Source organism: Amblyraja radiata, chromosome 5, assembly GCF_010909765.2.
Source record: "Amblyraja radiata isolate CabotCenter1 chromosome 5, sAmbRad1.1.pri, whole genome shotgun sequence".
NCBI classification, from domain to species: Eukaryota; Metazoa; Chordata; class Chondrichthyes; order Rajiformes; family Rajidae; genus Amblyraja; species Amblyraja radiata.
In genome coordinates, this window is record NC_045960.1 from 3,937,029 (window position 1) to 3,952,836 (window position 15,808).

At 39.7% G+C, this 15,808-nt stretch overlaps 1 protein-coding gene across 1 annotated transcript in view; it reads left to right on the forward strand.

Annotated features, from left to right (window-relative positions):
- The window catches only part of LOC116972889 (dynein heavy chain 8, axonemal-like), a 574,435-nt gene that overhangs the window by 119,541 nt on the left and 439,086 nt on the right, over positions 1-15,808 (forward strand). The window contains exons 18-19 of the mRNA XM_033020476.1: positions 1,597-1,732; positions 3,196-3,383. Of these exons, the coding sequence (XP_032876367.1) occupies positions 1,597-1,732; positions 3,196-3,383 (324 nt within the window). The remainder of the gene's footprint in view (positions 1-1,596; positions 1,733-3,195; positions 3,384-15,808) is intronic.

Consider the following 15,808-nt stretch of genomic DNA (forward strand, 5'->3'; position numbering starts at 1 on the left):
TCAGGGGAAAGGGGAACGAGAGGTATGAAAAGATACAAATAAAAATAAACTGTTCAGTCAAAATTGGTGGAAGGGTTGCCAGAATGGTCCTCCAGCCGTGAATATTATTTTTGTCCAGGTCAACTAAATATGGCAGGCTTGAAATTGGAGCTTGTGATTCCCTTTTTGTTGGCTCCACAAAACCTATTTGGTTGGATTTTTAACTATGAGTGGCCGTAGCAACATAGAATAGTAAAGCACAGGAGCAGGTCATAATTTCTGTGCTGAATATGATGCCAAGTTAAACTAATCTCCTCTGCCTGCACGTAATCCAGATCCCTTTATTTCCTACATATCCGAGTACCTTTCGAAAAGCCTCTTAAATGCCACTATTGTATCAGCTTGTACCACCGTCACTGGCAGTGCATTCCAAGCATCCCTCACTCTCTGTGTAGTAAACCTGTTCCACACATCTCATTTGTTTTTTCTATAATGTTTACTATTAAAAATCTATTCCGCACCATTTCCAGGATATTCCCATCCTTTCCTACAGTGCAGTCCCCAGAATTGGGCCCATCTGTCCAGTTCATGCGCCATTAGAATTGCTGTCTATCTTTAAGTCGTCTATAGCCATCTTGTAACTGCACGTTCTCAAAAGCCCCAGCCTGTGCCAAGAGGCATGCAGGCTGAATTGCTGAAATTAATTAACAGCGTAAATATTACGTGTAACTTATGTTTCTATTGACAGGATTGTGTGAGCAGGTTTCTGAACATGGTTGGATTGGTCAGTCAATGTCCAAAAGCTTTGTTTTTACCTCTGTGGTATTGCTTGCTATATGTCCAGGTCTGCCATTTACAAATTAGTAGAACATGACAGTTGTGTGTAGTCATACACCATAGAAACTGGCCCTTCATGTCAACTCAATCAGACCAACCTTGGTGCCTTCTGAGCTATCCCCATTTGTCTGGATTGGGCCATATCTCTCTTAATGCTTCCTATCAACAAACCTGTCCAAATGTCTTTTAAAAGTTGTGATTGTTCCCACCTCTATGACTTTTTCTGGCAGCTTGTTCCATGCACCCACCACCCTTTGTGTGAAAATCCAACCCCTCAGATCCTCTTTAAATCTTTGCCCTTTAAACTATGCCCGCTAGTAGACTCCCCTCTCCTGGGATAAAGCCAGTGACCATCCAATTTAGTTATGCCTCTCAAGATTTTATAAGCCTCAGCCTCCTTTGCTCCAGGGAAAACAATCCCAGACAATCCACTCTCTGCTTTAGATCAAGCCTTCCAGTCCTGGCAAAATACTCGTGAATCTTTTCTGCACCCTCTCTAGCTGGCTCACATCCTTCCTACAATAGGGGGACCAGAACTGCACACAATATTGCAGGTGCGGTCTCTATATGTCCTGTCCTAATTTAACTTTCCAACTTTGCATTTGCCCACTTTCACAGTTTATTTAGATCTTGTTGTAATCTTAGACAACCTTGAATGTATCTTGGGCTTATTTTTAGAATGTTTTATGTGTGTCATGCTGCTTGTTATTTTCAATTACTTCTGTTAATCTGAATGATTTAGGTCTAGTCCTGTAATCTAAAAAAAATGTTTTTTAACAGAAAAATTCTGACATTCTAAAAAGCCCACAGGGCAAGTCTGTGGTGCGAAAGTATAACAAAATTGCTTACGTCCTGGTAAAGTTTGAAGTATTGTATTATAAGGCTTGGATGAAAGAAATCTCATCCATACGATATGGTAAGTGTATAATTGATTTTCACAAAAGCGAAGGGGGGTGGGATGGAGGGGGGAGCCGCAGCTTCCGACCTTTGGGTCATCATATCCTCTGCCCCACTACCCCTCCCCCTCCTCCGGCCCCCACCCTGCCCCCTCCATCCCCCTCCTCCTCCTCCTACCCCAGAGACGCCAACATACTCCACCTTGAAAGCGGCAGCAGGTGAAAGGGGAGGGAGCCCCATGGTGACCGAGGGGGGCATATTGAAACACAAAGTCCTGGAGTAACTCAGTTGACTGAATCAGTCTGAGGAAAGGTCCCAATGTCACCTCCCCGTGTTGTCCAGAGATTCTGACCTGCTAAATGACTCCAGCACTTTGTGCCCTTTCATTGGGTAAAGAAGGGCTCCCTGGTGCACCTTGCAAGTCGGGAGTGGCGTCGGAAGCCGGGGCTCTAAACAGCCGGGGAGACGCTGCGAGCGGGAATGGGTTGGCAGGTTATTTAATTTACATTCAGTTTACATTTTATATTTGTTTGTTTTTTTGGCTTCTGGTACTCCATGGTGTTTTAGAGACACGGGAGGGTTGTCATTAGTAGACTGTGGGTGTATTGTTGTTTTATTATCACGTGACTTCTTTAGTCCAGAAAAACGGATAATCCAGAAAGGCTCTAGAACCACATGTGCCGGGAAATCACAGTTCAACCTGTACCTGTCCAACAGTTTTAAATGCTGCTTTAAAAGTACCCACCTCAACTGCCTCCTCTGGCAGCTCATTCCATATCCCCACCGCTCTCAACGCATGTTTGAACCAAGGCGCTATGATGGCTTAGCCTTAAGTAATTGATAACTAATATCCCTAGCAGTGGCACCTTCCAACAGTTTGGCAATGTTAGAGAGCAGACCTATTTGGCATTAGGTTATCTAGAGTGCATTTGTTCTGGTTTTTCGAATGGAGCATATCTAGGTTCTCTTCTATACTGTAGTGTAAACTCCACTGTTGTAACTGTAGTGGAGAAGAAGCTTGACTAAAGGTGCTGCTAGTTTTGGAGTTCAACTCTTTGGTTTTATAGCTTTTGTTATATTCTTTGAGCTATTTCATGACACAGTGTGGAATAAATTAAACTGGCTGAAAACTGTTTTTTCTGATGTCGGGAATTTCAGAAAAAATCAAGATGGATTATCTGTTTGGCACTTCTGGCTGAACATGTTTGCAAGTGTTTCTAACTTTGACTTAAGCACATGCTTGCCCCTGCACTCATTATGGTTGAGGATCTTCCTGGGACTTGCACAAGAACTGTAAATATGTTCAGATTCAATTGTGGTAATTTGGAAGTGATTTATTTTTACACGTTCGTGTATAAAAATGGAAGCTTTTATTAAAAACCCAATTCTTAATAAAAAGCAAACTTTTTTAAATTTAGGTGAAATGGATATCATAACATTTACATTATTGACCTAATGCCTATAAACTTATCTTCCACCCAGTGCTGCAAGTACCTCTTTTGATACGTAATCCAGTCAGTGGAAAAATGTTTATGAACTTTGATCATCGACTTTTTGAAGTTTTTCGAGATGCTAAATGTTTATTAAAAATGGGCCTGGAAGTGCCGGAGACAGCCAAAACTTTACTGAAGAATGAGAAGTCATTGATAATGAACTATAATTGTCTGAAGGCAAGTTATATTTATGATCTTACAGAAACATGCAATTGTTATGATGATATAAATAGCTATTCAACCCTACTAACTCATATTAGAGCTCATGGGTTTTTCCGAAAGATGTGGATTGCATCTACATTAATGTGGATTGCAGTTACTACATAAAGGTAATCCTACAACATTTTGCTATTACATTGAAAGTATGATGCAAAACATGCAGTAGATGTCCATTTTTATTGTCATTTAAAACATAATCTCCAATTAATATTTTCAGTACATGTGTGCTTGATATTGATATAAAATCTTGCTTGGTATCGATATTCATTCATTATCGACACTTGTACTGAGGTACAGTGAAATCCAGTCAAATCATACAGCACATGGGTACAATCAAGTCGTAACAAATACACGTGTAGTGCAAAGAGAACAATAAGTAGAGTGTAGCATATAGTTTTGTAGCTACAGGGAAAGTGCATCTTAAAAAGAAAGTAAGACTCACAATGAAGATTAGGACTGCAACCTTAGCTGATGAGAGATGTGTTCAGTGGTCTAATAACTATGGAGCAGAAGCTTTTCCTACATCTGGCAAGGTGTGCATTCAAACGTTTTAATCTTCTGTCTAACAGGGGAGGGGAGGAGAGGGAATAACGGGTGTACGTGGTCCTTGACTATGTTGGCTATTTTTCCAAGGCACCATGACATGCAGATGGAGGTGTAGAGGGGAGAGGAGGGAGAAGGGAGATTGGAGTGCAGGATGGACTGGACTACATCCACAATTCCCTGCAATTTCTTGCTGTTTTGGGTACGGAGTTGCCAAACCAAACTGTGATGCAACCGAATATGATGCTTTTTTGGGCTCCCTGTCTGTAAATACAGTGTCACTCAGTTCTTGCCACAGCTGGTATTTATATATTTATATTTGTTTAGGGATACAGCATGGAAACGGGCGCTTCGACCTACTAAGTCTATGCTGACTATCGATCACCCGTTCACACTAGTTCTATGTTATCCTACTTTGGCATTCATTGCCACACACTTGGCCAATTTACAAACCCACACGTCTTTGGTATGGGGGAGAAAACTGGAACACCCACAGAAAACCCACAGGGTCATAGGAATTACATGCAAACTCCACACAGACAGCAGCCGAGGTCAGGATTGAAACCAGGTCTTTGGCAATGTGAGGCAGCAACTCTACCTGCTGTACCACTGTGCTACCCTTGGTAATTGAGCAACTTGGATCAAGGATCAGAGATATGTTTAAATTCCACCAAGACTGGCTGAGAATTTAAATTGCTACTTAGAGAACTTCAGAAATAGGCGCAGAAAGTTCTCTTTGCCATTCGAGCCATTTGCCCTTCGAGCCTTGGATGCCATTCCTTGACTTTTCAGGAATGGAGATCATTCGTCTTGCATCCGGCTTTCAAGATCTTAAGAATTCAGCATGTTTCAAAGAAATCTCCTTTCATTCTTCTAAGCTCTAAAAAATACAGCACTAGTCTATTCAATCGCTCATTGAACGGTAGACCAAATTAATATTAAGCAGGAAGAATTGTGGCGGCACGGTGGCGCAGCGGTAGAGTTGCTGCCTTACAGCACCAGAGCCCTGGGTCCCGAGTTCAATCCTGACTACGGGTGCTGTCTGTGCGGAGTCTTACGTTCTCCACGCGTGGGTTTTCTCAGAGATCCTTGGTTTCCTCCCACACTCCAAAGACGTACAGGTTTGTAGGTTAATTGGCTTGGTATAAATGTAAATTGTCCCTATTGTGTGTAGGGTAGTGTTAATGTGCGGGGATCACTGGTCGGCGCGGACTCAGTGGTTCGAAGGCCCTGTTTCCGCGTTGTATCTCAAAACTAAACTAAACTAAGGCAGCATCTCTGGAGAGAAGGAATGGGTGACGTTTCGGGTTGAGACCCTTCTTCAGACTGATGTCGGGGGAGTGGGCGGGAGAGATAGAATGTAGTCGGTGACGGTAAGACTGGTGGGAGAACTGGGAAGGGATGGAGAGAGAGGGAAAGCAAGGGCTATTTGAAGTTAGAGAAGTCAATGTTCATGCCGCTGGGATGCTGTTCCTCCAATTTGCGCTTGGCCTCACTCTGACAATGGCTTGGTCTCGCCGATGTACAGGGGTTAATACCTGGAACAGCAGATACAGTAGATGTGGTTGGAAGAGGTGAAGTCAACCTCTGCCTCACCTGAAAAGACTGTCGGGGTCCTTGGATGGAGTCGAGGGGGGAAGTAAAGGAACAGGTGTTAGAGGGACACTAAATTTAAACTAAACTAAGTCTGCCAGAACAGCAGGCTTGCCAGAGGATCCGGAACAGAAAGTCATGCAGTGCTGGTCTGAAAAAGCAAGGGATCCTTTGCGACTGCTGAATCGGTGAACTGGTTAATATTCAATGACTCTGCGATTAACCTTGATAATCCGTGTGGTGGCGCCATCAAGTGTGGCAGCCTCGCCAGCAGCTGTCTGTCCTTTCACCCTTTTTGTTATTTTTAGTCTGTCTATTTTTGGAGGTCTTTTAGTCTTTTTTATGTGGGGGGAGGGTAAGGGCGAAACTGTTTCCCAGTCACTGCCTGGTCGAGGATGCGTCTCTTCTCCGAGCCGCATCTTCGTCCCCCCTCGCGGCCTACCATCTGGATTGGCGCAGCCTTTCCTGCCGGAGACCGGCCAGAGCTTCAGCAGAGGCGCAACACTGGATTCCATCGCGGAGCGGGTGATGCCTTACCGGGGATCGCTGTGTTGGAGCTCTGGAGGGACTGCCGACTTTAACACCGTGGAGCTGTGGTCTGCGGAGCTTCCAGCCGCTGGCGGCGCTGACTTTAACAACGCGGAGGCCTGGGATCTTTTACCGAGGGTCACCAGCATTGAATCTCTGCCCAGCTCGGCCTGTGGACTTCTGGAGTCGCGGTCTCCAGTAGGAAGTGGCTGATTCAGAACGCCAAGCCGCTGAGAGTGTTCTTTCGTTCCGATGTCGGAGTTCCATCATACTGGCGAGAGGGCCTGAAACATCGGGCCGCCGTTGCGGCGACTGCGGAGGCCTCAATAGGCCACGACCACGGATGAACAAGAGGAAGAGGACTGAACTTTCTTGCCTTCCCTCACAGTGGGAAACGTTGATTCCGCTGTGGGGGATGTTCATGTTAAATTCATTTTATTTTATTTGTGAGCTGCAATGGTAACTAAAATTTCACTGTGCCAATTAGTGTATGTGACAATAAATGTAACTTGAACTTGATGAATATGCTCCCGCTGTCACAGAGAGTACAAGAAATTGAACTGTGAGCTTTGCAGGGCCATTATGGGTACGGTGTTAAGGGCTATGGGGCGAAGGCGGGAGAATGGGGTTAGGAGGGAGAAATAGATCAGCCATGATTGATTGGTGGAGTAGACTTGATGGGCCGAATGGCCTAATTCTGCTCCTATCACATGTTCTTATGGATGCCAATAGGGAATTCCCAGACCAAGCTGGAGCCCTGAGGCAATAACACAGATACCCGTAGATTGTGGCAAAAAATGGGCCACAAAGTGAAGGCGTGTAGTATCCCTCCCTGATGAACACAATTTATTTTACACCTGCTGTGAAGGGAAGGTCGATGGAGGGATGCCATCTGCCCTGCCAGTTTCAGGTGCAGCAGTACCAATGGTAGCTGTGGCTGAAGCCAGAACGTCCTTCCTGAGAGTGAATCCACAGTAAGCAACTGGTACAGATGGAGTCCCTGGCCACATCCTCAGGACCCCTTGCGGATCAGCAGGCGGAGTTGAAACCTTTCACTGCTCCTTTCTGAGTTCCCCCAGGAGGTCTGCTTCAAGAGGTCCACTAACATCCCACAAGAAAAGTAAGGTAGCTTGCCTTAATGTCCACTGTCCAGTTGCACTGATATACACCTTCATGATGTGTTTTGAATTGATGTTGTGCATTAACTCCAGCCTCCCAGTCGGCCTTGATCCACTGCAGTTTGTTAACCATCACAACAGGTCCACATCAGACGCCATCTCCCTGGGCCTAAACTCATCTGGAACACTTAGATAACAAGGACTCCTACATTAGACTCTTACGTTAGACACCTATTAATCGACAATTTATTCGCCTTCAACATCTTAATCCCTTTCAAACTCACCTCCAATCTCTTGGACCTAGGAATTAACAGCCCACTCTGCAACTGGCTCCTTGACGCTCTGACCCATAGACCACAACCAGTGGGGAAAGGTGACAACACCTCCCCCACACCAATTCTCCACATCGATGCCCTGCAAAGATGCATTCATAGACCCTGACTATATTCCTTATGCATTCATGACTGTGCATATTGAATAGCGGTGCTGGCTCGAAAGGCGGATTGGCCTACTCCTGCACCTATTTTCTATGTTTCTATGTTTCTCAGCCCTTACAGCCTATCTAATCCATAGACTGCAATGCCTATACCCTGAAGCCATTTGTGCACATTAAACTTGTATTCCTTTATGCCATTCCTATCCGAATACTAGCTAAATACTGTAATTGTATCAGCCTCCACCATCTCCTCCAGTCACTTGTTACACATGTACACCACTCTCTGTTTGGTATAACATGCCCCCCAGATCCTCCCTTTCACCTTAAGCCTGTGCCCTCTAGTTCTAGACTCTCCCACCTTGGGAAAAAGACTATCTATCGTATCTATGTCTCTCACTGTCTATGAAGTTACCCCTCAGCCCCTATGTTACAGGGAGAATAAACCCAGCCTCTTTCTTTAACCACAACTGTCTATTCCAGGCACCGCCATTCAATATGATCATGGCTGATCATCCAAAATGTACCCCGTTCCTGCGTTCTCCCCATATCCCTTGATTCCTTTAGCCCTAAGAGCAATATCTAACTCTCTTGAAAACATCCAGTGAATTGGCCTCTACTGCCTTCTGTGGCAGAGAATTCCACAGATTTACAACTCTCTGGGTGAAAAAGTTTTTCGTCATCTCAGTCCTAAATGGCCTACCCCTTATTCTTAAATTGTGACCCATGGTTCTGGACTCCCCCAACATCAGGGAAACATTTTCTTCATCTAGCCTGTCCAATCCCTTAAGAATTTTATATGTTTCTATAAGATACCCTCTCATCCTTCTAAATTCCATATAAGCCCAGTCGATCCATTCTTTCATCGTATATCTGTCCCGCCATCCCGGGAATTAACCTCATGAACCTACGCTGCACTCCCTCAATAGCAATAATGTCCTTCCTCAAAACTGCACACAATACTCCAGCTGTGGTCTCACCCTGTAGTAGGACCTCCTTGCCCCAATACTCAAATCCTCTCGCTATGAAGGCCAACATGCCATTTGCTTTGTGGTGCATATTCTACACATGTGGGATGTGCAGATCTAGTCCCGTTTGGGAAAGGGGGTGTAATAGTGTGGGAAGTGATGAACCTTGCTTCCACTGAATAGACTCAGGATTCTTAGTGTCATCTTGAATCATTCTCCATTTTGAGCGATCAAAGGTTCAGGATTCCAAAGAACTGCATTGATTGTAAAGTTTTTTCAATGATACTTTGAGTCATCCTTGAACTATTGTCTGCCAGTTAATATCTGGCTACGACTGAATTCGGAACTGATTTTATGTTTTGCAATTAGCTCTTGGACAGTGAACAAATTTAATCTGTGCAGTGGAGCTGAACAAATGTAATTAACATCTCATTACTGGGGATATTGACCTTGCAAAATAAATGATGTAAGTTGTTTATTTTATGAGTGGATTGTACAGAGATAGCATTGGTGGTATCTCTCCAGTGCTTTGAGATGTATGCTACAAGTCTATGAGTCAGAGAGGTGCATTAGAGGGCACGCTGTTTGATAGACCATGATCTTTGAGGCTTTGCTGACACAATTGAAAACAATGATGAATTTCAACATCAATGTCACTAAGAGGTGACTTCCAAAATTGTAGAGGGGGCAAATTGACAGAGGAACTTTGTTTGCAAATGGTGAGTATAGGATTTATACATTTTATCTCTCAGTGTGAATGAGTCAATTGTATAATTTCTTCTGCGCTTTGAAAATGTCCATCATAACCTTTTAGCCACATATTCAACTCTGTGATCCTGATAACCCTGAACTTGCATATGGTTCAGTACGAATATATGTTATTAACGTTAAGATAACATTTGCTCATTCTTTCTTGGTTCCTTTCTTAGTCCTGCCTATGTTATTAATAACCATGTTGAACTCAACAAATGGATTTTCCCCTTGTACAGCAAGCCTTTCCAACCCAAGGAAGTGCCCTTGCCCATACTCACTGCAGTGTGACCTTTGGGACCCATGCACATGGTTGTGGGGAATAATATATATCCTCCTCAATGCGCTGGACCCTATAAATCACACTTCTTTTCATTTCTCCATCTTGACTGCTTTATCATGGTGCTGTGATCAATATTCTCATCTCCTCCACAATCTCTTATTCGCAGTCAACAAGAACTTCATACCACCTATTTGTAATTTCATTTTAAATCTTCTAGATAATTCCTGAATTAAGATATTAATATTAAATTAAGAGTTAGATAGATCTCTAGGGGCTAGTTGGAATCAAGGGATATGGGGGGAAAGGCAGGCATGGGTTATTGATTGGGGACGATTAGCCATGATCACAATGAATGTTGTGCTCATTTGGCTCAAAGGGCCAAATGGCCTCCTCCTGTACCTATTTTCTATGTTTCTAATGGTAATTACACAATTTTCACTGGATTTTAATTTAATGTAAATTAATTCAATTCTGATATTTCTTTAATATACAACGGCAGCAACTTCCTGGCCTACTTCACCTAATTCCCTAACTCATTAAACTCCCAAGTGAGGGAAGAAACAGAAAATGCTGGATATATTCGGGCAGCCTTTGTTGAAAATGAAAGGGTGAAGGATCTTCAATTTGAAACATTTCTTTTCCCATAGATGCTTCCTAAATTATTGGCATTTTCTGTTTCTAATTTCAAATGTTTATCATCAACGTCATTTCAATTTCAGTCTTTAGGATTTATACTCTGTGAAATTGGACTTTACAAAAAGGTTTTGTATTCGCAAAACCCTTCTGCACTTATGGTATTTGGGATGGTTTTTTCTCACACCATGAGCTAACTCTTCAGTTCAAAGACCCTCCCTCAGAACTGGAAAAGAAAGAAAACAAGTATGTTTTATGTTGCGGAGATGACAAGGAGAGAATAGAGGGAATGTGCATGATATGGTGCAGTGAAGTTATTTTCTCACTTTCCCGGTTCTGATGAAGGGTCTTTAATTCTAAATTTTAAGTTTCTCTTTCCACAGATGCTCCCTAATCTTCTGTTTCAGAATACAGGACACAATGAAAAGGAGTAGGCCACTAAGCTCCACAAGCCTGCTCGGCCATTCAATTTGATCATGCCTGATCTTTGCTGGCCTTAACGCCTCTTCTGTGTCAGTTCCCCATATCCCTCAATTCCATGATCTTTCAAATATTTATATTTCTCCCGTTTAAATATATCTAATGATCTGTCTTCCACCATTCTTGGGCTTAGAGAATTCTAGGGATTTATTAGCCTCCAACAGAAGAAATGTCTACATACCTCAGTTTTAAATAACTGACCCCTTATTTTGTAGCTATGTCCCTTTGTTCATCAGTCATAAGTGATAGGAGCAGAATTAGGCCATTCGGCCATTCAAGTCTACTCCGCCATTTAACCATGGCTGATCTATCTTTTACTCTCAACCCCATTTTCTTGCCTTCTCCCCATAATCCCTGTCACCCTTACTAATCTCCTCCTTAAAAATATCATAAAATCTAGGAATAGAATTAAGCAATTTGGCCAATCAAATTTATTCTGCCGTTCAATCATGGCTGATCTATTTTCCCCTCTCAACTCCATTCTCCTGCCTTCGCCCCATAACCCCTGACACCCTTGATGATCACACAATCTGTCAAAAACCTGACTAGGCCTCCACAGCCATCTGTGGCAATGAGTTCCTGAAGCAATTCCTGCTCATCTCCTTTCTTTTTTTTTTTTGATATATATTTTTTTATTAAAGGTAATCAATTACAATGCTTCAAACAACTTTATATCAAATTAATTCAATTTGCATTAAGTAAAACACTAGTAATACTTATCTACTATTTTTTTTAGAAATAATGATAGAAAAAGAATAGAACAGTTATAAATCATTAAGAGAGTGATTAAATAATAATTTGATTATATATAAGAAAGAAAAAAGAAACGAAAAAAAAAAAAAAAAAAAAAGAAAAAAAAAAAATGAAAAACCACAATATGTATTGTTAATAACACTACTACAAGTGATAGTATCAATAAAGACATATATGTTAATTCCAATATAAAAATGAATTATTCTCACCAAATCCCGCAGGGTGCTCGCCGAGCTGTGTTGCCAAGAACAGCTACTTCTCTAAATACTGTATATATGGAGACCATATCTGTTCAAAAGAATTATACTTGTCCAATAGGACAAATCTAATTCTTTCCAGATGTAACGTCTCCATCATCTCTGTTGCCCACATTTTGGTTGTGGGGGATAATGTTCCCTTCCAAAATTTCAATATGATTTTTTTCCCAATTATCAAACAGTAATCAAAGAAATTTCTTTGATTTACTGTAAGTGATAGATGTAAATCCGGAATTCCAAATATTATTAGCTTTGGGTTAGGGTCCAATTTAACTTTGATGACTTCAGAAATAACTTTAAAAATTTCTGTCCAGTAATAATTCAATTTAGGACATGTAACGAAACTATGTATTAAATTTGCCTCTGCTTTCTTGCACTTATCACAAATAGCGGAGAGATTCGGAAAAATACTATTTAATTTAGTTTTCGAATAATGTAACCTATATAATACTTTAAATTGTATCAATATATGTCTGGCGTTTAATGAACACCGGTGTATTCGTTGTAGACTTTCTTCCCAGTTTTCTTTTGTTATAGCCAATCCCATTTCATTTTCCCATGCTTGACGATATATTTCCGTTATTGGATTCTCCTTATCCAAAATGATGTTATATATATAGGCTATTAATTTTTCTGTATTTGGATATAAATTAAACAGTTCGTCTAACAATCCTGCTTCTTTATTTTTATAATCTTGTGTATTGGATTTAATATAATCTCTAATTTGTAAATACCTAAACAAATGTTGTGGAGACAATCCATAAATATCTTGTAACTCCTGGAATAAAAGAAATTTTCCTTTTCTATAAAGGTGTTCTATCCTTGTAATTCCTAAATCATCCCATTGTTTAAACCCCCCATCTAATATAGCAGGTTTAAACGATGGGTTATTCATAATTGGTAATCTAAATGAGAGATTATCCAAATGTAGAGTCTTAACTATTTGTTTCCAAATACGTCTATTATTATATATTATTAGGTTGTCTTTATAATTTTTTTTTGTACTTCCGTTGGTGCAAAAATTATCGAACCTACATTGAAAGGTAGACAGTCTTCCTTTTCTATATTTAACCATGTCGGTTCATGATCCATATTTACCCACCAGAAATTCATATTCTTAATCTGAACAGCCCAAAAATAATATTAAAAGTTTGGAAGTGCTAATCCTCCATTTATCTTAGCTTTGCATAGATGTTTTTTATTTATTCTGTGATTTTTATAATCCCAAATAAAACTATTAACAATATTATCAATTTTTAAAAAAAAAGTTTTCGGAAGAAAAAAATGAATAGCCTGAAACAAATATAACAACTGTGGTAGAAATACCATCTTTATGGCACTTATTCTACCAATCATGGATATAGGAAGTGTTTTCCAATATAAAATATTTTTTCTAAGTTTATCTAATAGTTGAGGATAGTTGGATTTTATTAATGAGTTATGAGTTTTAGTTACGTTAATCCCTAAATATTTAAGTTTGTCTGTAACTACTTTTAATGGGTATTGTTGTAATGTATTTAGATTTATTCCTGTTATTGGCATAATCTCGCTTTTATCCCAATTAATCCTATACCCAGAAAATGCACCAAACTTAGTTATAATGTTTAGCAGGTTGGGAATACTAATTTCCGGTTTTGTAATATAAATCAAAACATCATCTGCATATAAAGAAATTTTATTAATTGTTGTATCAGTATTATAGCCATATATTTCAGGTTCAGATCTAATTTTTTCCGCCAATGGTTCTATCACCAATGCGAACAATAAGGGTGATAACGGACATCCCTGTCTGCATCCCCTAGAGAGTTTGAATTTGGCTGATAAAATTTGGTTAGTCAAAATTCTTGCAATAGGATTCGAATATAAAATTCTTACCCATTTACAAAATCTATCCCCCAATTGAAACTTTTCCATTATATTAAATAAATACATCCATTCCACCTGATCAAACGCTTTTTCTGCATCTAATGATATAACCGCTAGTTCCGTATCTCGTATTCTTTTTGAATATATAATATTAAACAAGCGTCTGAGATTATGGGATGAATAACGTTTTGGGATAAAACCTGTTTGATCATAATGTATTAATTTAGAGATCACTAAACTTAATCTCCTAGATAAGACCTTAGTTAATATTTTTTGGTCTGTATTTAAAAGGGCAATCGCTCTATATGATCCAGGATCTTCCAAATCCTTATCTACTTTAGGGATGAGTGTAATTGTGGATTCATTTAGAGATTCTGGTAATTTTCCTTGGTCATATGCATATCTATACATTATTTGTAATCTTGGAGAAATCAGATCTTGAAATTTTAAATAAAATTCTGCACTCAGGCCATCCGGGCCCGCTGCTTTTCCGTTCTTTAGCGAACTAATTGATTCTATAATGTCTTTTACTGTTATTTCAGCATTTAACAGTTCTCTACCTTCCTGATCTAAGCTATTGATTTGACATTCTTGTAAAAATATTTCCATACTATCTGTTTGTCCTGTTAGTTTTGACAAATAAAGATTTTTATAATATTGTAAAAATCTATCATTAATATCTTTTGGAGTAGTCAATATATTTCCATACTCAGATCTAATTCCGTGTATCATCTTCTCATCTTCTAATTTTCTAAGCTGTCGTGCTAGTAATTTTTGTGGTTTATCTCCAAATTCAAAATACACTTGTTTAGTTTGTTGAAAAAGTTTAATAACTTGATTAGAATATATTTTATTTAATCTATATTTTACTGATGCAATTTTATTACTTAACTCTTTGGAAGGATGTTTTATATTTTCATTATCTAGACATTTTATCTCATTTTCTAAATTTTGTTCTATTTTTCGATTTTCTTTATTGAGATGTGCTTGTGCGGATATTATTGCGCCACGCATGAATGCCTTAAATGTGTCCCAAAATAGTGATGGGGAAGTTTCAGGATTATCATTAGTTTCAAAAAATAATTTAATCTGATCCATCACATATTTACAACAGTCATTGTCCTTTAATATCTGAGGGTTAAATCTCCAGGTAGTAGTTTTATTAGATACTAGACCAAGTGCAGACCCGTTGGGTCTGTTTCCCCAACGGCGTTTTTGGGGGGGGGGGGGGGGGGGGGTGAGAAACTTCTATAAACATTGTACTACCGTGTACCGATCTGGCTGTATTTTGGCAACTTCCTCTCGTCTCTTGTGCTGTTCTGCTCATTACTGCTTCTCAACGTTGCTTTGTGTTGTTCCTTGAACATCCAGCAACTCGATTGCTCCCATCTCTTTGCATGATGAAAAAAAAAAGAGAAAGATATTTATCACGATGTAGATATTCATAAATTTGTAAAGGTAATTTCATCTATTGTAGACATTTATAAACTTCTTAAGACAATTATGTATATAAATGCATTTACCTATAATTTAAAAAAAAAACATTACACAATTATGTACCATTTTGTATTTAATTTGGAAGCTTATTGTTGTGTCTCTTGTTCCATGCAAACTTCCAATAATTTTTGAAGCTCCTCAAGAGGTTCAGTCCTTTCTTGTTCTGTCTCTTGTTCACTTCTGCTCCATGCTGCTTCTCAACATCTCTTTACAGTGTCCATTCACCATCATGCAACTTGTTTGCTCCTGCTTCTGGGCATGAATTTAAAAAAAGGAGATATTTATTTCAATGTAGATATTTATAAAATTCTATCTGTCAATCCATCAACATACAAATAAAAAAGAGTTTTTGTATCATATACCAATTTCGGTGTTTTCTATCAATTTCTTGTTGTGTTGCTTGTTCCCTACTGTCCTTCATTTATTTCTCACAGATCCCAAAGACGTTCAGTCTAAATATCTCGGATCCAGAAATGAGGCGACAGTGACAGCTCTAGACAAAAAGGCAGCATTTGAATGGTATTAGGGCATTCTGATAAAACTGAAGTAAATTTGTATCATGGATAAAAAAAAACAATGCACGGGTCTGAAATAATCTCAAATACTGACCTTTCATCCATCTTAAGATCTGAAGTTGATTTTCACTGATGGTTACAGAATTTTCAATTCCACTGCAACTCC